This window comes from Erpetoichthys calabaricus, chromosome 12 (genome assembly GCF_900747795.2).
Source record: "Erpetoichthys calabaricus chromosome 12, fErpCal1.3, whole genome shotgun sequence".
NCBI classification, from domain to species: Eukaryota; Metazoa; Chordata; class Cladistia; order Polypteriformes; family Polypteridae; genus Erpetoichthys; species Erpetoichthys calabaricus.
In genome coordinates, this window is record NC_041405.2 from 153,499,398 (window position 1) to 153,524,257 (window position 24,860).

The following is a 24,860-nucleotide window of genomic DNA, read 5'->3' on the forward strand; positions in this document are numbered from 1 at the left end:
TACTGGTAGCTTTGGCACTGTGTGCAGGTGCCAGGTCCTGTTGGAAAATGAAATCTGCATCTCCATAAAGTTCGTCAGCAGCAGGAAGCATGAAGTGCTCTAAAACGTCCTGGTAGACGGCTGCATTGACCTTGGACCTCAGAAAACACAATGGACCAACACCAGCAGATGACATGGCACCCCAAACCATCACTGACTGTGGAAACTTTACACTGGACCTCACGCAACGTGGATTCTGTGCCTCTCCCATGTCTTGCATACGTCTGTGTGTGGTGGTTCTTGAAGCACTGACTCCAGCTGCAGTCCACTCTTTGTGAATCTCCCCCACATTTTTGAATGGGGTTTCTTTCACAATCCTCTCCAGGGTGCGGTTATCCCTATTGCTTGTACACATTTTTCTACCACATCTTGTCCTTCCCTTCATCTCTCTATTAATGTGCTTGGACACAGAGCTCTGTGAACAGCCAGCCTCTTTAGCAATGACCTTTTGTGTCTTGCCCTCCTTGTGCAAGGTGTCAATGGTCATCTTTTGGACAACTGTCAAGTCAGCAGTCTTCCCCATGATTGTGTAGCCTACAGAACTCGACTGAGAGACCATTTAAAGGCTTTTGCAGGTGTTTTGAGTTAATTAGCTGATTAGAGTGTGGCACCAGGTGTCTTCAATATTGAACCTTTTCACAATATTCTAATTTTCTGAGATACTGAATTTGGGACTTTCATTAGTTGTCAGTTATAATCATCAACATTAAAAGAAATAAACATTTGAAATACATCAGTCTGTGTGTAATGAATGAATCTAATATACAAGTTTCACTTTTTGAATGAAATTACTGAAATAAATCAACTTTGTCATGATATTCTAATTTTATGACCAGCACCTGTAATGTGTACCTTTCTAGACGATGACCAATCAATTCAGTTTGCCACAGGTGGCCTCCAATCACATTCCAGACACATCTCAAAGATAATTAAAGCAAACTTAGATGCACCTGAGCACAATTTGGAGTGCCAGAGTAAAGGGTCTGAATACTAATATGAATGAGAGGTTTCAGTTTTGGATTTTATATATTTTCAGTCTTTTCTGAAAACATGTTTTCATTTTGTTATGATGGGTTGTTGGATGTGGATTGGCGGGAAAAAAATGGCAAATTTATTAATTTAAAATTAAGCCTACAACACAATAAAATGTGCAGAAAGCAAAGGGGTCTGATTGCTTTCTGAATTCACTTTATGTGGAAAAGTCAGGAAAGGCAAAATGATTGATCAGACAGTAACTATCTTTGGGCTCACAAAGCAAATGTGGAGGAGTACAGGGTTTCAGAATTTAAAGCTCCACTCCTTGCAATTCACAATATTGTTCAGAATGTTTAGACATGTGGCGAGAGTGTCCCTGTACACAAGTGAATCAGCTGCCCGCCCTCATGGCTCTTGTCCACATCATCATTGCAGCCTCCACCTCCAGAGGGGCTGAAGAAAATGTAATTAACCACAAGTGGCTTTGCATTTTTTTTTTAAATGTTTGACACATTAGAATCTTCCAGAAAACAAAGTTTTACTGTTTACCACACTACTTGGTCTCTTATTCCAAGTGTCTATCGTTCTTTGTTTAAAGAAAAACTTCCCAATGTTTCTGTGAAGTTTACCTTTCACAAGCTTCCAACTGTGTCCACGTGTTCCTGATGTAAAATAACTGCATTGATCACACATGAGCTTCCATTTGAGAAAGTAAACATAAATAAACTCAATGACCATTGACGTGCTTCTTTCTAATATATAATTTAATAAAGACATAGTAGTGCTTTACACGGTAAAACAGTTTCACCTTGCTGACATTACTCCCCTACTCTTCGGCTTCAGTGATGTTCTTTTTCTTCTTCAGATGGTCCAGATTCACAAGTAGGGCTGATCTCTTGACAGCTCCAGTGGTTGAAGAGGTGGACCTGGAGTCACTGGGCTCTTCGTAGCTACAGCCAAACCAGCTTCTTGACTACATTAAGAAAACAAAAGTGACTTAAATTACTATTATATATTTAGATAATGCCTTTATAGGTTTATAGGGCCCCCGTACAAGTGCATGCATAAGCGGGCCCTGAGATGCCCTAACTTTCTGTCAAGGGTTGGTTGCTTCCTTGCACCTAATAGTTCAGGAATAAGCCTTAGTCTCCCAGAATTAATCCAAGAATGTTTTATTACAGTTTTATGGGTTTTTTACTGTTATGTGTACACAGTGAAATTCTTACTTGCAGTAGGCATTAGACAATACACTCAGTCCATGATGCAATATTCCCACAGTATGAAAATTTCATAAAAGAGACGTACTGTATGTGGTGTTACTTATTATTAGACATTCATGAATCAAAACGCTGCAAAATACATTCAATTGAACTTCAATTCATTTCCAACTATCAACTTCTGTTTCTTACTTGAAAGAAGCAAACTAGTTTTGACGCAGATGAATACTCAGCAGCCATCAGTGATGGTGAGGAATAAAATGGCAACATTTTCTGCCATTTTGTGCCCTGCAGTCTCAGTGAATACAGATGCTGGAAGAGGGATGTGACACTCTTTGCATGCAGTCTTTGCTGAGGGATCAATCACCTCCTGGTGGCTTTTCGTGTTATTTGTCATCCACACTGTTACATTTATATTTAAAAAGACTTTTTTTGAACAAAACCCATCTCCATCCAATCTAGCATTTTCACATAATTTATAAAAGTGTCTCTACCTGCACTAAAATGCCGGAAACGCATACGATGTAGGCGTTTGTGTACACTGAGAATGTGCGCATTGGCGGAAATAGGAAAAGTAAGTGTCCTAGGGCCGTCTTAACAGCAGCATAGGCCTCCGGGTTTTGATAGCAAAATAGAAACATACATAGGCATGCACTACAGCATGCACTACAGCACTGGTCAAGCAGCGTGTCACTTCTCGCTGTCTCAGAACATCAAGCACTGCACGTCTCGAACCACCCTTACTTAAAAGAAGAGGACGACATGCATCAAGACTCTTTGCAGTGTTGGCTCCTCAGTGGTGGAACGAACTTCCTCTTGCTGTACGAACAGCGGAGACCCTCACTGTCTTCAAACGTCGCCTGAAGACACACTTCTTTCAACAGCACTTGGACTAAAGTCCCCATACTTTTTTTTCTACCCTTTTTTTTTCAAAAAAAAAAAAAAAATTTTGTACTAACTTACTATTTTTTTCTAGCAGGGTTTTGTATACAACTTGGTCAGCGGTAACTTGTTTAATGACAGTAGATTTAATCCTAGCCTTAAAGACTGAAGAACAGTCGTAGACTACTAAGCACTGTTGTAAGTCGCTCTGGATAAGAGCGTCTGCTAAATGATGTAAATGTAAATGTAAATGTAAGACGGCCCTTAAGCGTCCTCCTTGAAGAAATGATTATGCTGCCAGCAAAATGATTTATCCCTTTGGCTGCTGGAACCATTAAATTATTGGCCTTTTGAGTATATACATAGCATTCAAACTCTGCTAAACACAATTTGGATATATGAAGGTAAACAACACAGTAAGCACCATGGTAAACAGCTCCTCTGTATCCGCCACGTTGGAATATGGTTTTATTCTGTAAAGGGTGACCAAATGAGATGCAGTAATGGATAAGATGCAATCAAGAAAAGGCCATGTAATAAGCATGAATCAATTAAAGCAATTAAGTGTTTTCAAAACTACATTTTCACTCATCTGTACTGTAATATTGAACTGGCATTTTTAGAAGTATACAGCTCTGGAGACCATTTTCAAAAGTTTCCATTTTCTGGGTTAAAAACTCTGGGGTAGTGTGGATGAAAGGCAAAAACGGAGACTAATGCCTGGTAATTTTTAAATGAAACCGTACTGTAGTATTGTGAATGTAGCCTTAGGGCTCGTTTATACTTCACGCTCAGAATGCTTACACGCGCATGCATCATGGCTGCCACCGCTCATTTGACACGTCCTCTGAAATTAATGCGACGCGTGCATGAGTTGCAGTATGGGCAAAAAGGCAAGGGGTGCAGTGTGGTCAAGTCGGAACGTGACATCAGAGTCTCTGTTTACAATCTACAGAAAGCCGAACAGCATCAGATCAGGTATGAATTTATACTGGCGCTGTAAGCTAGAGTCAGATCAGAAGAGGGGGGGAGGGGTGACGGAGAGTGTGAACGTGACTGAGAGAATAAGACTGAAAAAAGTTAACTTTTAGAAATGCCATACATTCACACCCGATCTGACGCTGTTCGTTTTCAAATAATATTGCATTAGTGCAATGATGTTTTCTGATTGGTACTATTCAGGTCATAAAATGATTTCTTCAAAATGTCACATATATTTGTCTCTTTCTTTTTTTCCTGGTGCTGCGTTGACATCGCGCACCAGTACAATAAGAGCAGCTCACTACTCAAAACGGTAAAAAAACGAGAGCTGGTTTCGAACTCACGACCTCCGGATTACAAGTCAGCAGATCTTACCGCCACACCACGGATTGTATTGTACTTGCACCTTTTGTGAAAGTGTTTATTTGATATTTGGCCATCAGCCTTCACACATTATACAGTTCATTTCTAAATTTTGTTATTTATTACTAAAATATGAAAAACTTTTCTGTTTTAACGATGTGTTTACATAGATTGTTGTAGACACAAAACACGCATCAAATTATTTCCCCTTACAATTCAGGGTAGCTCACTCCCACATAATCAATCAAGGCAGGAACTGGGAGAACTTCTTGCCCGTTCTGAGGCGGTGGGGGGGATGGTATAGCAGGCTGCTTGCTGCTTATCGACACATTTAGAAGACAAAAGAGGCTGATGGAGAGGTGCAAAGGGATTTAAGGTGGGCCGGATTTACGAATTTTTTTCGCTGGCTCTGGTAATTCTAGTAATGGGTGTTCCAGGCAATTCACAACACAGCGAAGCCGAACCTGTTCTCATCGTGATGATATCTCACACTGCCACCTGGTGGAATCTTCCAGATTTACGTAAAGTACGCGTGCAAGTATAAACAGTACATTGCTTATGTAGCAGTAGCGTCCGCTGGAGCATGCATCGCGTCTCGTGAAGTACAAACCTGGCCCAAGAGGTATTACTACTTTATGAAAAACTGTAGGATGTTTTGGCATAAAGTGAGAATATACTGTACATACCTATGGTTCATTTTAGTTTAAATTACAAAACACAACTTAATGGCACAGTGTCATTACTTCACTGTAATTTTGTTAAAATTAAATGTTTACCTATAAAATAAGCAACTAAGTTTTACGCATTTTGCCAGCATTTCTATTAACTGATATTTTTAATGCAAGTTTTGACTTGCATACAAAATCACTTTACTAACGAAGTCCATTCCTGTCAATGTTCATAACCTGGATCTATATGTAAGTTTAAGTGCTGTCGGTATAGGTAACGAGATGAGGGAGAGGGCTTTGGTAACGGTGCTCTACCAAAAATACAATTATGTGACAAAGTAAGTACCCTTCAGTTTGATAAATCAGAATCAGAATTCACTTTATTGTCCAGGTACACCAATGTGTACTAGGAAGTTGTCTTGATAGTTTTGGTGCAACATACAAGGACAACACAAAATACAAAAGATAAATATAAGATGATAAAATACAAAATGATACAATATGATGCAGCATACAAAGGTAATACAAAAAATAAAGAGATAGTAGGATTTACTGCAAATGTCCAGGCAGTCTAGTGTGCAGGTATACATAATATTAAGTAGAAGCTCAGACCTGATTAGTCAGACAAAAACCGTTTAGGTGACGTGTTGTTTTAGCTTTTTTTTGGAATAGGTGATGCCCTGGGCGAGTTGGATCAGCAGTCATCTTTGCAACCCACTTCCTTACCCTGGACTCATACAGGACTTGAATGTGAGTTAAGTTACCAGCCTATGGCCTTTTCACAGGCTCTGATGATGCACTGCAGATTGTCCATAGCCTGAACAGAGGCAGCACCAAACCAGACAGTGATCGAGGAGGTCAGAATGGACTTGATGATGGCTGTGTAGAATTAGTTCAATATTGCCTGAGGGAGATAAAATTTCCTCAGTTGATGCACAAAGAATATTCTCTGATGGGTTTTCTTAATAATACATATGATGTTATTGTCCCACTTAAGGTTTTGTGACAGCACAGTGTCTACAATGTTGCATGAATCTGTCATCCCAATGGCTGAGCCATTTATAGCAAGTGATAGGTGAGCAGGTGATTGTTTCCCAAAACCTACGACCTGTGTCTTTGAATGTTAAGCTCCAAATTATTATGGCTACTCCAAAATGTCCACCTGTTGTCCGTATATTATCTCATCATTGTTTGAAACAAGGCTTTATTATCTTACATACTAGTGTTCGCTTCGCTCGCTAACCCCAGGGTCTGCCCTACACGCTTGCCTCTTTGCGGTTCTGTCGCTCACATATGGGGATGAGGATGTACAATTTAAACAGATTATTATTTTCTTGGGAATTGTTACATATGCATAATAGAACTAACTATTTTACATTACAGTGAGTAATTAACCATAGTAAAAAAGAATAAAAAGTAAGAATTTGAAACTAAATTATGTTTCATGTTGCATTAGAGTTATTCATTGCATAATACAATTCCGTTCTGTTTGGCTTTGAAATTAACACGCAAATACTTTTTAAACTTACACTTTTACTGTAAAATTTAAGTAAAAACAATTTTTGGAATTACATTTTCATCAGTATCGCATTGAATTTTTATTTTGTGTTTGGACTTTCATCAGGACAATGCAACATATAACTGCCTGTGAGTGAATATCATTTCTTTTTCTCTAAATAAAACGACTTTTTTGAATGTTTGGCTGTGAGATTTGTTAATTGTCTTTGCAAAAGCTATTCTAACAGGAAACTTTTAATGTTTTGATACGAACGGCATATCGAGATCTCCTTTGTTGTCTAATGTTATCCCCCGAAGATGTACTACATTACCTTTTTTTGGATGCATCGTTCTTTCTACAGTAATTCGTGTGGTGGAAGACAGGACGGTGTTAACAGTTGTATATATTCTTCGGGATATTCTAAGTTGTTTTCATCTTCTGCACCATCACCTGTTTCAACATAGTCCATTGATACACATTTAACCAATTTGCCATGTAAACTATCATCAATTTTGGCGTTAATTCGTTTGAGTTCATCGTTTCTCTGTGCTAGGATTGCCCGTGTACTCATTTCTTCTGCTGATAACTCTTCGTGATGAAATTCTTCATAAGATTTAGACATAATATGTCTTCTTTAATTGGGAACTTAAAGTGAGGAAAACATTAAAAATTTATAAGAGCTGAGAGAGCAGGAACTGTGTCTGTTAAAAGCATTCGCACGAATGAGAGGTGAGAGGACCATGTGTGTGGTTGAATATGGTTGAGAGGAGGACTGGACTTGACCAAATCTCATGGCCAAAGTCTCATCTTGGGGGACTTGGAAAAATCTCTTCAAAAAAGTCTTATCTTAGGATTTTTTTATATAATAGAGAGATTTAATGACATTTGAATCCTCCTCTGATGTCAAACAATATACAACAGATTTGAACTTTGTCCTTTTTTTATTGTTCAATTCTTGAATCGACGTGTGTTTGATATTTGCAAGTGTGCCTTGCAATACACAAGCAACATACTTGTTGTTCTTTCTGCCTTATACCTATTGCTGCCAGTCACTTAACCGGTTTTAAGGTAACTGCACCAAAATGGTTTGATTATATTTGATTATTTTTTGCAGGGACTGTAAACTTACCACAACTCTTACAAGAACTATTCAAACTTCTGTTCATGGACAATGTGGTGGGTGGCCGGAACTGTTGCCCACCTGGAACGCCCAGAGTGTTTAAGGACTGGGGGAAGTGTGGTCGGAAAAAGCTCGTTAAGCACCTGGAGTCCTTCCAGGTGCCCTATAAGAAGTGGCCAGTCCCCACCATTAGAGGCCAGAGTCATGAGAAAGAGGACAAAGCCTGTGGAGGACTGGAGGGCGAAGGACTAGTGGCAAGAAGGGACTGTGTATTAGTATTTATGTTTTGTAAACACTTACAATATTTGTATTTTTATTTTACTATTATATTGTATTGACGAATACTTGTGTTTTGTTCTGTGTACTGTATTGTATTGACCCCCTTCTTTTTGACACCCACTGCACGCCCAACCTACCTGGAAAGGGTTGAACTGCCATTCCCGAGGTTTCTTCCATTTTTTTTTTTTATTTTTTTTTTGGAGTTTTTCCTTGTCTTCTTAGAGAGTCAAGGCTGGGGGGCTGTCAAGAGGCAGGGCCTGTTAAAGCCCATTGAGGCACTTTTTGTGTGATTTTGGGCTATACAAGAATACATTGTATTGTACTTTAGTGTAAATAAACCAGGTGTTGTGTTGAACCTGTGTCCTGCCTGTGTGTGTCCGGATTAGGACGGCTGTATGCCTTCTGGTGGCTCACAACAGCTAAATCAGTTTATCTAGCTCCTAACTCCTACCATAAATGATCCACATCTTCACATTTAGGTTAACTTGGTTTTCAAATTCACTCTCGATAAAATAAAATCAGAGAGTACCTCACTACCATACATTTACAGACTAGTGTATATAAACAGATTATACACTTACCTGCCAGATTGTGATCCTGCAGCCAGCACTTTTTGTGCAGACATGACAATCATTGGGGGTAAACTCTCTCGACGGCCATCACGCAGGCAGTAAGCGTTGTTTGCAAATTTATGGCTTGGTCCCACTGGGAGTTTAGGAGGAGGCAGAGTCCTGTTATTAAGAAACAGTTCATAACAATTTATGTAAGTTTAATGAAAACAAACATCTCAATGAAAAGAACCGTTAGGCACGTTTGCAACAATAACTGGCCAACGACACTTTTATCCAAGGTCACTTAAAGCTTTTGGTTAACAATATAATCGTTTGTATGCACATTTTACAGTTGGAGGTCAGCTAAGTTGAGCGACTTGCTCAGGCTTCATATGGTAGATCCAAGAGGGGAAATGAAATGGCAATCTCAGGATTAAAAGTCCAGGGCATTATCCTCTGCATAATGTTTTCCATCAGTATATGGGAAACGTGAATGAAACCAAAGACAAAGAATCATTTGCCATATTTGACTCACTATGCGACCCTAACCTGTCTCTACTTCACTATGTCCCAGTCATCATGTTAATAAGAAACTGTCAACTGTTTGTTTAATGGTTTGTTACTGTCATTATAACTTGGATGACATGCAACATCTTTTTCTTATACAACTTACAGTAACGGATATGTTCCAGATGTTTAACAGCTGGAACACGAGGGTTAACTGACTCATTTAGGGTCACTCAGACTCATGGGCAGGAGCTGAGCCCACCACAGCCTTTGAATTTAAAGGCCAGTACCTTAGCCATAACACTACAGTGCACCTGCACATATGTTTTGCACTTAGAGAACCATCTAGTGAGAGTACATCTGATTTAATGCTAATGTTTCTCTCTGTACTTCCTTTCGAACACTAGAGATTTGCAAGTTGCTTTGGATAAAACATCTTTCCACTTTCTGCTTTCTTATCGGGAACTGGGCACCATTATGGAAACACTATGCATACGGCACTAGATGAGATGGAAATCCAGCAGCGCGCAAATTCACAATCACATTGACTCTCACTCATACCCGGCTGGTTTAAAGCAACCCATCAGGGGGTACACATGGAGAAAGAACAAACCACAAACACTGATTTGTAGGCACTGAACCAACAACAGCAAAGAGCTATTGGGTAGTAGGGCTAAGTACTGTGCCTTTGTCATACTTCTCTGCACTGAAAAGATAGGGTAAAGAGAATTAATGATTAAAAACATTACTTACCGTATATACTCACATTTAAGTTCTCCTGCAGATAAGTCGGGGCTTGATTTTACAGTATAATTTCCGGTATTTTATAATGTCTGTCATATAAGTTGAATGCAGAAAACTCACGCTATTGGTCCAAGAGATTGAAATATGCTAACACCCACCTGAGAGAGTAGCCACGGAGCACATGGTCTTTTTTTATCTATGCATTGTGCATACGTGACCAAAAGGTAATACCCAAACTAATCCAAAGTGATGTTTGCACGGTCTTATCTATGATGAAGTGTGTATATATACCATATCGTTTGATGGAAATTAAACTGATCAACCTACAGAAGCCTGAATTCAAAGACACCCCAAAAATCAAAGTGACAAAATGATGCGGCACACTAGTCCATTTTGCTGAAATTTCACGGTAGCAACTTCAAATCGTACTCCGTAGTTTATATGGCCCCCACATGCTTGTATGCATGCCTGACAACATCCTAATGAGATGACGGATGGTGTCATGGAGCTCCTGGACAATCAGATGTACAACCTGGTGGCGTCGGATGGATCAAAACATAATGTCCCACCCAGAGGTGTTCTACTGGATTGAGGTCAGGAGAGTGAGCGTGGGGGCCAGTCAATGGTATCAATTCCTTCATCCTCTCGCCACATGAGGCCGGGCATTGTCGTGCACCAGGAGGAACCCAAGAGCCACTAAACCAGCAAGAATTTCACCCGATACCTAATACCAGTCAAGGTGCTGAGGGTCTGTGCACCCCTCCATGGATATGTCTCCCCAGACCATCACTGACTCACTACCTAACCACTCATGCTGAGTGATGTTACAGGCAGCATAACGTTCTCCTTGGCTTCTCCAGACCCTTTCACATCTGTTACATGTGTTCTCATGTGTGAAAAGCACAGGGCTCCAGTGGTGTACCTGCCAATTCTGGTATTCTATGGCGAATGCCAATCAATGTGCCAATTCTGGTATTCTATGGCGAATGCTAATCAATGTCGGGCCCTCAAGCTACCCTCATGAAGTCTGTTTCTGATTGTTTGATCAGAGATATTCACACCAGTGGCCTGCCTGCTGGAGATCATTTTGTAGACTCTGGCAGTGTGCATCCTTTTCCTGCTTGGCCAAAGGAGAAGATACCGGTGGGTCCTGCTGATGGGTTAAGGACCTTCTACGAGGAGCCCTATCCAGCTCTCCTAGAGTAACTGCCTGTCTCCTGGAATCTCCTCCATGCCCTTGAGACTGTGCTAGGAGACACAGCAAACCTTCTGGCAAAGGGAGGCACGTATTGTTGTGCCATCCTGGAGAAGTTGGACTACCTGTGCCACCTCTGTAGGGTCCAGGTATGGCCTCAAGTAGTGACACTGACCGTAGCCAAATGTAAAACGAGTGACAAAACAGATAAGGAGGGAAAACTGTCAGTGGCCTCCCTCCACCTGTTAAAACATTCATTCCTATTTTGGGGGTCGTCTCATTGTTGCCCTTCTAGTGCCCCAAAGCAGCTGAAACTGATGAACAAGCCCCTCTGCTACTTAACTGACCAGATCAATAGCCCAGAAGTGTCACTGACTTGATGCTATACTCTGATTAAAAAGTGTTCCTTTCATTTTTTTGAGAAGTATATTATTATTATATATACACACACACACACAGTGGAACCTCTGTTTGTGAGTATAATTACTTCCGGAAACGTGCTTGTAATCCAAAGCGAATTTCCCTATTAGAAATAATGGAAACTCAGATAATTTGTTTCACAACCCACAAATCCTACTATATAAAAGCGGTCGGGATTATCCTTCCGTCCCGTGAGTGTTACGCAGGCGCGGAGTTCCACGCACGCCCCGTCCATTTTGCAATGCACGATGGGATTTGTAGTTTCGTTTTTCCAGGTAAAAGATGATTTTCTACTCCAGACTGTGCGATACATCTACTATATAAAAGCAGTCGGGATTGTCCTTCCGTCACGTGAGTGCAAAGCGTAGCGGTATTCTGCTTATCACAGAATTACTACTTGCGGCTTGCAGTACGAAGCGACGCGATGTGAGCAGAGTTCTGGTGCTCCCATCGTTCCCTTGCTTTTGTGCGCGATGTGCTGGAAAAATAGATAAAATTATGTCTCTGGAAATAATTATGTTGATGGAGTACAAATGCCTCACCACGTAGTAAATATCAGAGGAGATGGTGCTTGCTTATTCTCATCTAAAGCTTATTTAGTGCATGAAACTCCGTCTTTAGCGGTACAGATTCGGGCCGACATTGTACAACTTTGGACAGGCACTCAAGGGGATAAAAAACTTAGGTTTTCGGGAGATGTTCTCATTCCCTACACTTACATGCCTGATGTACACATGGAGCGTACACAAATTGAGGATAAAAGTCGGTCGCCTTAAAAGGCAGGTCAGCCTAGTATTTATATAAATATGATTAATACAAAATCTTCACTCTAACTAACGGAATCCCTGCTATCTGTTGGCTCACTGGAATCTTTTTCTTTTTTTGCGACTTTAACAAGGACACCTATCCAATGACAGTTGCTTTTGCCTGAAAAGTCACTACACTTGGACACAAAATAAAAAAAATGCTTTACGCACTGTAAGGTTTCTAAACTCTTTTGGGAATCCCCCCTCCCCGCCCCAACGGGACAACACACGCGTCCCAAAGCAAGCAACCGCAGGCTCCCAGCACTGTAGCAGTTTGCCGTAAAACAGAATCAGAAAAGTTCGCGGTCAAGCTATAAGCACCTGCCGCAGATGGGTGATGCAAGGAACATTATAAATGCAAGAGCACAGTATAACTTGGCTACTAACCTGGTCACGACCCTGCCTGATTGCTGTGTCTCTGTATAGGAGAATGGTAGATCCCGCTACAATAAATAACCGTACTGTTCCTGTTTCACGCTAAATAAAGCCTCGTGTTTTGGGTTGCATGACAGGGACTTGTGCGTGGTCACCATGCTATCGTAAACAGTATAAGCTTATATGGATATTGAGTATATGAGTGAGGCACGCCGACTGAGAACGAGCATGGGAGACGATTACCTACAATCCCCATGTGACGCTCAGTGGACAAAGTGTACACGTACTACTTGTATTGCAAGACCTCGCTCGTTTATCAAGTTAAAGTTTATTAAAAATTTTAGCTCGTCTTGCAAAACACTCACAGACCAAGTTACTCGCAATCCAAGGTTTCACTGTATATACTATATATATATATATATATATATATATACATATGTGTGTGTGTGTGTGTATATATATATATTTTTTTCTATATATACACAGCATCTTGTAAAATGGAATTTTGTCTGTATGTTCCCTATACAATCTTTCACCCACTGACCAATCAGAACCAAACTTTGCATAGTTGCTCTTTAGGGTCATATGGACAAGATAGACTATGTTGGAACAAAAACCTTTGACCCTGGAGGTCTCAATGTTTTGTTTTTTTTTTTTTCCTGACCTGCATCAGTTTGCACATCAGTGCCACCTGCTGACTAATAAGTGAAACATCCAAACAGACTGAAGCTAGACTAACAGAAAAAATGACCAGAGCTGAACATTACTTACCCGGGCAATGCCACATGCTGCTTCTATCTACTGTATTATAGAGAGAAAAAAAAAAAAAAAGAGTATTCTGTACTTTTTAAGGAGGTATTGGGTGAGTCATGATCAAGAGTGCAAGTGCAGCACAACACAAAGGAGAATAAAAGGGCTGTTCATTAATTCCTGCTTTGTCAGCTCTTCTTCATAATTTAAGCACTACAAACTGTCCACCTTGAAATAAGAAGATGAGTCAGACATGACCGCATTCATACTTACAACCCAGCAAGGAGTTACCACAATTCTGGAATCCAATCTGACACAAAATGAACAAATTCTTGACATGCCAGAGCAGGGAAATTGATAGAGAGGCAGTATGGATGATGGATGGGACAGCGACCAATAACAAGGTCATCATTTAAAACACACATAAACCATTGCTTTCTTTCCTTAATCCATTGTACAGATATGCCCTGAGCAATGCCAAGTACTTTTATCTAGTTTTTAATAAATTTGCTAAAATTCTATTACTCTGTCTACTTTTTAATTCAGGGGTACTGAATGTTGGTTGATAAGGGGCAAAAATATTTTAGCATAAGGATACAACATAGCAAAATGAGAAAAAAAAAAAAAACAAAACGTGAAGGGGTCTGAAGACTTTCTGCATCCACTGTAAATAAATCACACTATGTGAGTCTGGTTTGAAAGCTCCTGCACCACAAATGAAGAATATGGATCCCATCTAACTAGACCACAACACTACTGAAACACACCTTGACATGCAATAAACAAAAAGTACTCTAAAACTTAAAAATAAATAGGCTTTTACCTTTTGAAAATTTCTCCGTAGCGCAGCTGCAGCTTGGCCTGAAGATCATGCTATTGTGGGAACACAAATGACAAAAGTTATTGTTAGGAGTGCTTTATTTCAATTGGAACAAACTACAGTGGTGTGAAAAACTATTTGCCCCCTTCCTGATTTCTTATTCTTTTGCATGTTTGTCACACAAAATGTTTCTGATCATCAAACACATTTAACCATTAGTCAAATATAACACAAGTAAACACAAATTGCAGTTTTTAAATGATGGTGTTTATTATTTAGGGAGAAAAAAAATCCAAACCTACATGGCCCTGTGTGAAAAAGTAATTGCCCCCTTGTTAAAAAATAACCTAACTGTGGTGTATCACACCTGAGTTCAATTTCCGTAGCCACCCCCAGGCCTGATTACTGCCACACCTGTTTCAATCAAGAAATCACTTAAATAGGAGCTGCCTGACACAGAGAAGTAGACCAAAAGCACCTCAAAAGCTAGACATCATGCCAATATCCAAAGAAATTCAGGAACAAATGAGAACAGAAGTAATTGAGATCTATCAGTCTGGTAAAGGTTATAAAGCCATTTGTAAAGCTTTGGGACTCCAGCGAACCACAGTGAGAGCCATTATCCACAAATGGCAAAAACATGGAACAGTGGTGAACCTTCCCAGGAGTGGCCGGCCGACCAAAATTACCCCAAGAGCGCAGAGACGACTCATCCGAGAGGTCACAAAAGACCCCAGGACAACGTCTAAAGAACTGCAGGCCTCACTTGCCTCAATTAAGGTCAGTGTTCACGACTCCACCATAAGAAAGAGACTGGGCAAAAACGGCCTGCATGGCAGATTTCCAAGACGCAAACCACTGTTAAGCAAAAAGAACATTAGGGCTCGTCTCAATTTTGCTAAGAAACATCTCAATGTTTGCCAAGACTTTTGGGGAAATACCTTGTGGACTGATGAGTCAAAAGTTGAACTTTTTGGAAGGCAAATGTCCCGTTACATCTGGCGTAAAAGGAACACAGCATTTCAGAAAAAGAACATCATACCAACAGTAAAATATGGTGGTGGTAGTGTGATGGTCTGGGGTTGTTTTGCTGCTTCAGGACCTGGAAGGTTTGCTGTGATAGATGGAACCATGAATTCTACTGTCTACCAAAAAATCCTGAAGGAGAATGTCCGGCCATCTATTCGTCAACTCAAGCTGAAGCGATCTTGGTTGCTGCAACAGGACAATGACCCAAAACACACCAGCAAATCCACCTCTGAATGGCTGAAGAAAAACAAAATGAAGACTTTGGAGTGGCCTAGTCAAAGTCCTGACCTGAATCCAATTGAGATGCTATGGCATGACCTTAAAAAGGCAGTTCATGCTAGAAAACCCTCAAATAAAGCTGAATTACAACAATTTTGCAAAGATGAGTGGGCCAAAATTCCTCCAGAGCGCTGTAAAAGACTCATTGCAAGTTATCGCAAACGCTTGATTGCAGTTATTGCTGCTAACGGTGGCCCAACCAGTTATTAGGTTCAGGGGGCAATTACTTTTTCACACAGGGCCATGTAGGTTTGGATTTTTTTTTTCTCCCTAAATAATAAAAACCACCATTTACAAACTGCATTTTGTGTTTACTTGTGTTATATTTGACTAATGGTTAAATGTGTTTGATGATCAGAAACATTTTGTGTGACAAACATGCAAAAGAATAAGAAATCAGGAAGGGGGCAAATAGTTTTTCACACCACTGTACCAGCACATTTCATTGTCCTACAAAACAAGACATGGCAATTAGATATGTTTTTCATTGACAATATTAATCAGGAATGAGCTTTTGTGACTGAACATATTTTGCCCATCAGAAATGAAACTTCTTCAGTCATGCTTTCTCGACTTCTGATGCACAACGGATCCATTACTCGATTTTAAAAAAATGGTGTTAATAGCCAATCGATAGTCTGCCTTTCAGAAATATATCATCAAATAACACTGGTCAGAAAATAAAATTGACACATTAATGTTGAATTCAACATTGACTGTTGAATCTTTTATAGTTACTAGCCAAATATGTCTACCACAATAGTCAGGAGAGGAAAAGAATAAACCACGACTAATTTTTTTTTTTTTTTAATTACTAGGGGGCTTTGCCCCCTGCTCGCTTCAATCGCCAACCCCCGTGTTTGGTTTTCCGGATACACACTTAAGATTTTTTTTTCTTTTAATTGTTGCTATTTTATTAGTTTCACTTTTATTTCAGAACTTTGTTAAAAACAATATTTGGAATCTTTCGAGTCCCAACATGCTGATTTTTTTAAATGAGGTCCGTAAGACAAGTGTTTAATGACTTTGTACCATAATTCAGGATAGGTTTCTCTGTTTGGAATTTCAGCACAGACAAAACGATCTTCATCATCAGCAGTTCATTTTTTTTTTTTTTTGCAAAGTAACCAATACATGCATTCTCTGACTTAAACTTCAAAGCCTTACAATATTTACATACTTCTGACATATCGCCTGTGTCCATATATTCAATCTCTATTCACCTTTTCGTTATTTCTCCAAGTAATAATATCTCTGTTTGTGCTAATGTGATTTTTATTTTCTTTGTTTTGACACTTTAATTTTTTTCTGCTTTCATATTCTGTATCTTGCTCTGCATGTGTTTTGCGCCTACGTTTTTTTGAGTCTTTTGAATTCCAGTTTTCATTTTCTCTAACCTACTCTGCATATGTTTGGCCCCCTTGTTTCTTAACCTCTTTATGACGTTTCACTTTGTTTTCTACTCTTTGTCTTTTATTTCTGAACTCGCTTTGTCCTGCTTCTTTTCCAAGGATACCTGGTCCGTGGTGATTATTTTCCCTTTTTTCGAGTAATAATTTCCGTTTGTTTGCGCTACTGCGATCTTTTTTTTTTTTTTATACTTTCTAATTTTCCTGCTTTCATATTCTTTAACTTTCTCTACATGTGTATAGCGCCAACGTTTTTGAATGTCTTTATGAAGTTCTACTTTGCCTTTTACTCTTTGTCTTTTAATTCTGAGCCCGATTATTGGACGTGCTTTTTTTCAATTCCGCTTGTTCCGGGCTGATTATTACTTTCTTTATTTTCTGAATTTGCACCTTGATTATTCTTTTTCTTTTTTGGATTTTTTTTCTCTCCAACGCTTTTCAGTCTCTTTTCTCCGCGCTGCTCTTTCATCTTCGCTTAGTCGTCTGCCACAGCAGACATTTTTAAATCTGTCGATTTTCTGTTTTTTTTTTTTAAGAACGCCGTCAAAATGTATTGGTGGCCTGAGAGATCAACTTTACCGAGACCTTCACCTTTCTTTATTTTCAGATATCGTGTGATGGGCACAGGTGAGCTGGTCATGTGGCAGGTTGTTTTGTGTTTCATTATTGTTTGGCTGCTAATTAAGGAAAAAGAGACAACTAAGAGGCCTGAGTCAAGTGAATTAAAACAAAGGCAAAAGAAGTTAATTAGCAGCAAAAACTGGTCACCAATGAAGAAGATGGTTAGAATGAAAACCTGCAGCCACTGCGGCCCTCCAGGACTGGAGTTCGACACCCGTAAAAAGTATTTGCCTATACTTCAAGAACGTCAAAAATGGTTTACACCAAGAAGACATTTTGAACCAGGAGACACCGTCTTATTAGTGGACAATGCTGCACCCCACAACTCTCGAGTAAGGGGTCAAATACTCGAGACACGGCCAGATACTTAAGGTGCAGTCAGAACAGTTTGTGTGCAGACTCGTCAATGAACTGTGCCTGCTACAAGAAACAGCTGACAGTTAAAATAAGAATTATTTAAATGTTTGATTGCAGTTAAATTAGCTAGTTATCTATAAATGAGATCTAGAGTTTAAGAATAATCTGTTGCTCTTTTTGAAGTGAAATACAGTGATCCCTCGCTATATCGCGCTTCGCCTTTCGCAGCTTCACTCCATTGCGGATTTTATATGTAAGCATATTTAAATATATATCGCGGATTTTTCGCTGCTTCGCAGGTTTCTGCGGACAATGGGTCTTTTAATTTCTGGTACATGCTTCCTCAGTTGGTTTGCCCAGTTGATTTCATACAAGGGACGCTATTGGCTGATGGCTGAGAAGCTACCCAACTTACTTTCTCTCTCTCTCTCTCTCTCTTGCGCTGACGTAGGAGGGTGTGAGCAGGGGGGCTGTTCGCACACCTAGACGATAGGGACGTTGCTACCTTCTGTGTGCAGCTGCTTCCTGAAGGACATGCTGCACGGTGCTTCGCATACTTAAAAGCTCAAAGGGCACGTATTGATTTTTGACTTTGTTTTTCTCTGGCTCTCTCTCTCTCTCCCTGCTCCTGACGGAGGGGGTGTGAGCTGCCGCCTTCAACAGCTTTGTACCGGCGGTGCTTCGCATACTTAAAAGCCAAACAGCCCTATTGATTTTTTTTTTTGACTGCTTGCTTTGTTCTCTCTCTCTCTCTCTCTCTCCTGACGCGCACTCCTTTGAAAAGGAAGATATGTTTGCATTCTTTTAATTGTGAGACAGAACTCTGTCTTGTCATGGAGCACAATTTAAACTTTTGAAAAAGAGACAAATGTTTGTTTGCAGTGTTTGAATAACGTTCCTGTCTCTCTACAACCTCCTGTGTTTCTGCGCAAATCTGTGACCCAAGCATGACAATATAAAAATAACCATATAAACATATGGTTTCTACTTCGCGGATTTTCTTATTTCGCGGGTGGCTCTGGAACGCAACCCCCGCGATGGAGGAGGGATTACTGTACAGTAATTGTCTCTGCTTCTGCATAAACAGGGGCCGGAAATACAAGAGCCAATGTTATGCATGAACTAGTTCAAAAGAGCGCGTTCATTGAACAAGCTCATTTTTCTAAGAACGGTGAACTTAACATATTTGCAAGTGAAGAACTTGAACGTGAGCTAGTTCAGTTTTATGTAACATTCTGGATCTGGTTTAGGTCCAGATTCAACTTTTTTGACTTGCCCTGTAATGTAGGGGTGGAGCTGAATCCAAATATGGTATTTGGATAAGCGCAAATAGTGGATATTTATGAATATTTATTGCGTTCACATTTTTCGCCATTTATTTGTCAAGTCAAGTCGGGAAGCATGCACTGGTACACTGCGTTGACACATCCACCACACGACAAAACAGCTCAGGAACCCGGTTGGCAACTCCCCAGGCAGACACGCGGTCCAGTCCCACCCTCCGGAAATGACCGTCTATCTGCCGCAGCCAGGTGTTACATGGGCGACCCCTTGGCCTGGTCCAGCCATTTGGATCCCCAACAATGAGGATCTTACGAGCTGGATCAACTTCAGGGAAACACACCACATGGCCGTAGTACCGTAACTGACGCTCCCTCACAATGCAGGTAATGTGCCTCATTTGGGACTCCATGAACAACACAAAGTCACACCAACGGTACCCAAGGATTTTCTGGAGAGACATATGAAGGAGTCCAGTCTTCATCTCAGGTCACTGGATAGCATCCATGTCTCACAACCATATAGCAAGACAGGAAGCACCAGGATTTTTAAGACTTGGACCTTTAGCAGAGATATCAGGAGGGGTCTTGTTCAAAAAGCGGACGCCATCAGTATACACCAGGGTTCGACTTTAAGATTAGGCACCCTTACACTATTTTAAGATTAGGCACCTAATCTAAATTTTAAGATTAGGAACCCTGGTGTACCTGGCCTTACCCCCACGAACCTTAAGTTCAGGGTTTGTAGTAGGGGCTTTTGGCATACACTTTTTGAACAAGACCCATCAGGAGCACTACACATCCCTTTCCAGCATCCTCATGACCCCCCCCCCAATGCTCTCCCAATCAGTCTACACTAATCCCTCGCTATATCGCTCTTCGACTTTCGCGGCTTCACTCTATCGCGGATTTTATATGTAAGCATATCTAAATATATAACGCAGATTTTTCGCTGCTTCGTGGGATTCTGCGGACAATGGGTCTTTTTACTTCTGGTACATGCTTCCTCAGTTGGTTTGCCCAGTTGATTTCACACAAGGGACACTATTGGCGGATGGCTGAGAAGCTACCCAATCAGAGCACGCAGTTAAGTTCCTGTGTGCTGATTGGCTCAGCAACGGAGCACAGAATTCAATTCCGCTGCATTAACCAGGAAGTCTTGTCTCGCTCATTCAGCATCAACGTGCTCCTGCTACTGCTTCAGGGGCCGTGCCCAAGCGCCAACGGAAGATGCTAACGATTTCCAAAAAGGTAAAAGTTTTGGATATGTTGAAGGAAGGGAACAGCTACACCGCTGCAGGACGCCATTACGGAATCAATGAGTCCACGATTCTTTTTTATTTAAAAAGGAGGAAAACAATATAAGATCTATAGTCGCCTGAAGAGGCTCCTTTAGAAAAGCAGTAACGCTCTCCTTTGTTGTGCAGTAAAATTAAACTCATCGTTATCGGACAAGTCGTTGTATCATTGTTGGTGAGTAACAATTAATTTTCTATGTACAGTACTTATTACATGTACATAGTTTAGTATCACTGTACACACATTTTACTGTATACAATTTTTCTTGCATTGTACGTATTTATTGCTGGTGGCCTGCCTGTCGTAATGGCTGTAACATATGTGACATCGGAGACGCTTGATAGCTTTAAAATAATATTTAGATTTTACTGTATATAAACAATGTGTTTACATACATAATTTCAATGAATCTTACCTAATATCTTTGAGAATACAAAGGGTTTATGCTGTATAATTGAGCGGAAAATGTTTATAAGAATGTGGGTAAGTTTATAAGGGCTTAAAATATATAAAAATAACCATATGAACATATGGTTTTTACTTCACGGATTTTCACCTTTCGCGGGGGGTTCTGGAACGCAACCCCCGCGATCGAGGAGGGATTACTGTACTGACTTCATAGGAAGAGTCACTAGAGCCATACACTCCCAAGGTAAGCAAATCTCTCAATGTGGTCGACACTCTCTCTGCAGACAGACACACTGCTGATGGCCGTGCCCCAGAGGTCATTAAAGGCCTGGCTCTTGGTTTTTATCAGGACACTCGGACTCCTCGCACAGTCTCTCGACAGCCCTGATCACAGCCTCCATCGACTTCGCGAAGATCACAGCATTGTCAAGATCCATGAATCTTTCACCAACAGATACCACACAGCCGCAGGACCCCACGCCTCTGCCCAACAGCCAGTTCATACAAGCATTGAAAAGAGTAGGAGCAAGAACATGGTGAACTATGAACATGAATTTACTCATTTTAATCTGTGGGAACTGAACTTTGAGTTAGTTCTTGTGAGGTGTGAACTTGCACAACACTGACATGAGCCAGTCTTAGAAAGTGAATGTTAAATCCACACAAGTGTCTGCCTAATTCCAAATGAGTATCAGTTTCTCCTAGTTACTTGGATTATGGTATAGTCTTTTACCCCCTGTAAGTTAACCTGAAATAGATCTTTCTTAGCCGTACCTGTAAAACAGAGTGTTAATGAAATTAGTTTACAAATAACAGCCTTGGCATACAGCTTTCTGAACGGGGCTGACCGTAATACGACTGTATGACCAAAACAGAAATGAAACAAGGCAAGTAAGCCTTAAACACGAACTTCTCTTTCTAATATAATTTTTTTTCTCTGTTTTTGTATGAGCGGTTTTGCTTTTAATTTTGCTAAAATAATTTAAAACGAAGACGCTTGGATTGTGGATTTGAACACGCATCACACAATTGCCTGGGTTGTTAACTGTGGAGTAAACTAAAAGTTGCAGAACTTTGGTAATGTTGGACAAACGCTGCTACAAATAGATTAAGGTAAAATCTGCCGATAAGAAAAGCACGCACCGAAGGACATTTTAAGAGCACTTAAGTTGCTCATAAGGATATCAAAATCTATTAATGACAGACATTTATTTCCGACCTTTAGGAGTAACGAATCCAATGTTTTAAGTTAAACTAAATAACAAGTGAGAATGTCGTTGGGACCCCCGACTTAAATCCCATATCCTTTGACACACTTCATTATAAAATTTGGAAGAAAACAAGACATATTTTACCCCCGCAGCCCAGTTTCGGATCCTCTGGATAATCTTCGTAGCGGACGCCATGACTGTTGTCAAGGGCAGGCTCACAGCAGCATTGTGGGTAATAATCTGCACGCGCTTTTTTTTTTAAACTAAACTACTTGATTTTTAATTTGGATGGGTTGCATAAACAAAACGTCATAATAAATATGCTAATAGTTCGCCGTTAGATAATTACATATTTCAATACAAGCTACTCACTTTGCAGCGAGCGTGTCACGTTCGCGCAGACACCGCAGTTCTTCAGAATTAGCCAATTAGACGCTGCAGCTGCCCGGACTTCAGTGCTCGGTAGCAAAGTTTATAAGTAAAACTTAGTATCTGTATAAAGTAGGACGAAGCATAAATGGATATTACATAAGCAACTACAATTTCTCTTTATAGATATTTTAAACATTTTTATTTCTGTTTAAAGACATAAGTGCATAATTTTCGAGAGGGCTGCAGCAGCTGCGCAACAAAACTCGATTGCACTTTTCTAGAACGCACGCGTGCTTTTGCAATGCATGATGGGCGACTAAACTTATTTTTGAAAAATCTTACAATTGGTATTTTTTGTAATGAATTGAAAAAAATGAGTAGATTTTATTATTTAAATTTGTATGATACAATAGAGAAATGATTTTGAGACTGTTTGGGATTAACTATAAATGAACGCCGCCACCCCACGTGACCCTCTTTCTCTATCGGGCCGCCATCATGGAAGCCAGTCGTGTGCAGCCTATCAAGCTCGCAAGAGTAAGAATTGCTTTATAATTTAAATTACTCATTTACGAATGGAAGTTCTTTTTAAAGAAAATATAAAACAAGGTTTCAGCATTTATGAAAAAGCTGACTTATAGTTGGCGAGCATTTTAGAAACAGCCAAACGCTCCATGTGCTGTGTCGCGTGTTTCAAAATGTCTTGTCGGCCAGGAAAAATGTATGCGCTTGTTGATGGTAGTAAATCCAGTCAAACAAACAGTGGCAAGAACATCATTCTTATATGCGAAATTACTTATTGTAAAGAATCCTTATCTGATGTAGAGACGGCTCCGTTTGTACAGCATATTGCTAATTTTGTCGCCTTTAATTTATGTGTGGCATTGTTAGGCAAATTGTTAAAGTGGACTGGTTGGTTATCAGTGCTTTCAGAATTGATGAAAGTATAGTGAAGAGTCTTTTTGCAATTGAATTTTATTCAAACGTAGCGGATATATTATTGTGATGGAACAAAAAAATGGGATATTCCAGATGCGTATGTAAACATTTATGTAGCACCTTTCAGAGCTGAACACAATCAGGGCGTGTCTTGCCATCGTTTGGTTAATTTCAGCATTTTATTCTGCTTGGAACATTAATGTTAGCTGGTTTATACAAAAATGATTAATCGTTTTATTTTTATAGTTGGAACTTCAACCTAATCTGGTTTATAAAGAGAGTTTTCAGTGAGTGATGGAGCGACATTCTGGTGGCTTGCTGACCACTGCAATAGTCTCCTTGTGCATTTTTTTTTCCTGAGTAGTTTTCTATGATTAGGACAAGTTTACGTAGAAGATAGAAAGTTAGACGCGTAGCATTTTTTAATCAAAAGTTAACCGTAGTGCTTTGTCACCATATCAGTAGTTAAAAAATGTTAAAACGGTACATTATCCAAGAGCCATGGCTTTCAGATAACATCCAAAAAAATACATATACTTTCAGAAAGTAAAACGGCAGTTAAAACTGAGTGAATGAAAAGTCTTTGAGTTTGTATAAGACGCCCTAATTTCTGAGTGTTCATAAGAAAAGTAATTTACTTCAGAAAGTAGTACATAATAAACAAGAATAGCTTCATCACGTTTGGAATATTAAAACGTGTGGTTCAACTTAAATGTTTAAAGTCCAAATATTCTCAATTTGTATTAGAAATTTGTTGTTCACTCTCTGGTAGAGGTCCATCGATGACTTAATCCCTAGTTAAAGATCAAAATAGCATTGTATAAGTAGTCACTGACCTTGAAATAGTCTAAAACGACATCTTGCATGGTTGTTTGAAATTTGTCATTTTCAAACTTTTGCAAGTAGCTGTTTGAGGGCTAGGACCAATGGTTAAAAAAAAAAACAACTTACCTTTCCTGTGTGATAGCCACAAAATTCAGCGCCTGAAGTTTGCATATGAAAATTGAAACCAGTCTTAATGGACTGATGAAGTCAAATAGAACTTTTTGGCCACCGTGTGCAAAGGTATGTTTGGAGAAAAAAGGTTGCCAAATCCCAGGAAAAGAGCACGTCTCCCAACTATTAAGCATGCTAGTGGATTTGATCAGGCTTTGGGCTTGTGTTGCAGCCAGTGGCACAACACGTTATTGGTAAAGGGCAGAATGGATTCTGATTAGTATCAGCAAATTCTGGGAGTAAGTGTCACACCATATGTAAAAAAAAAAAAAAGTTGAAATTAAGAGGATGGGTCCTACTTTAAGGTAATGATCTGAACCACACCTTAAAATCTACAATGGAGTACCTCCAGAGGTGCAAGCTAACCGTTTTGCCGTAACCATCACAGTCCCCTGACCTAAACATCACTGAAAATCTGTGGATAGATCTCAAAAAGGCAGTGCAAGCAAGATGGCCCAAGAGTCTTGCAG

General features: G+C 39.9%; 2 protein-coding genes across 3 annotated transcripts in view; one reads left to right on the top strand and one right to left on the bottom strand.

Annotated features, from left to right (window-relative positions):
* Window positions 1-1,760: 1,760 nt before the first annotated feature.
* On the bottom strand, window positions 1,761-22,339 carry ndufa7 (NADH:ubiquinone oxidoreductase subunit A7). Its single transcript, XM_028816594.2, has 4 exons — window positions 22,228-22,339; window positions 14,194-14,243; window positions 8,604-8,753; window positions 1,761-1,987 (listed from the first exon to the last, which is right to left on the bottom strand). Exons 1-4 carry the CDS (start codon window positions 22,276-22,278, stop codon window positions 1,891-1,893), a joined length of 348 nt encoding a protein of 115 aa, XP_028672427.1. The 5' UTR covers window positions 22,279-22,339; the 3' UTR covers window positions 1,761-1,890.
* A 541-nt stretch (window positions 22,340-22,880) lies between these two features.
* Window positions 22,881-24,860, top strand: part of rps28 (ribosomal protein S28) — an 892,132-nt gene continuing 890,152 nt past the window's right edge. The window contains exon 1 of one of the 2 annotated variants that reach the window (XM_051935039.1): window positions 22,881-22,992. In XM_051935039.1, the coding sequence (XP_051790999.1) occupies window positions 22,954-22,992 (39 nt within the window). In that variant the 5' untranslated portion in view covers window positions 22,881-22,953. The remainder of the gene's footprint in view (window positions 22,993-24,860) is intronic. The other variant, XM_028816595.2, reaches the window with a different exon arrangement.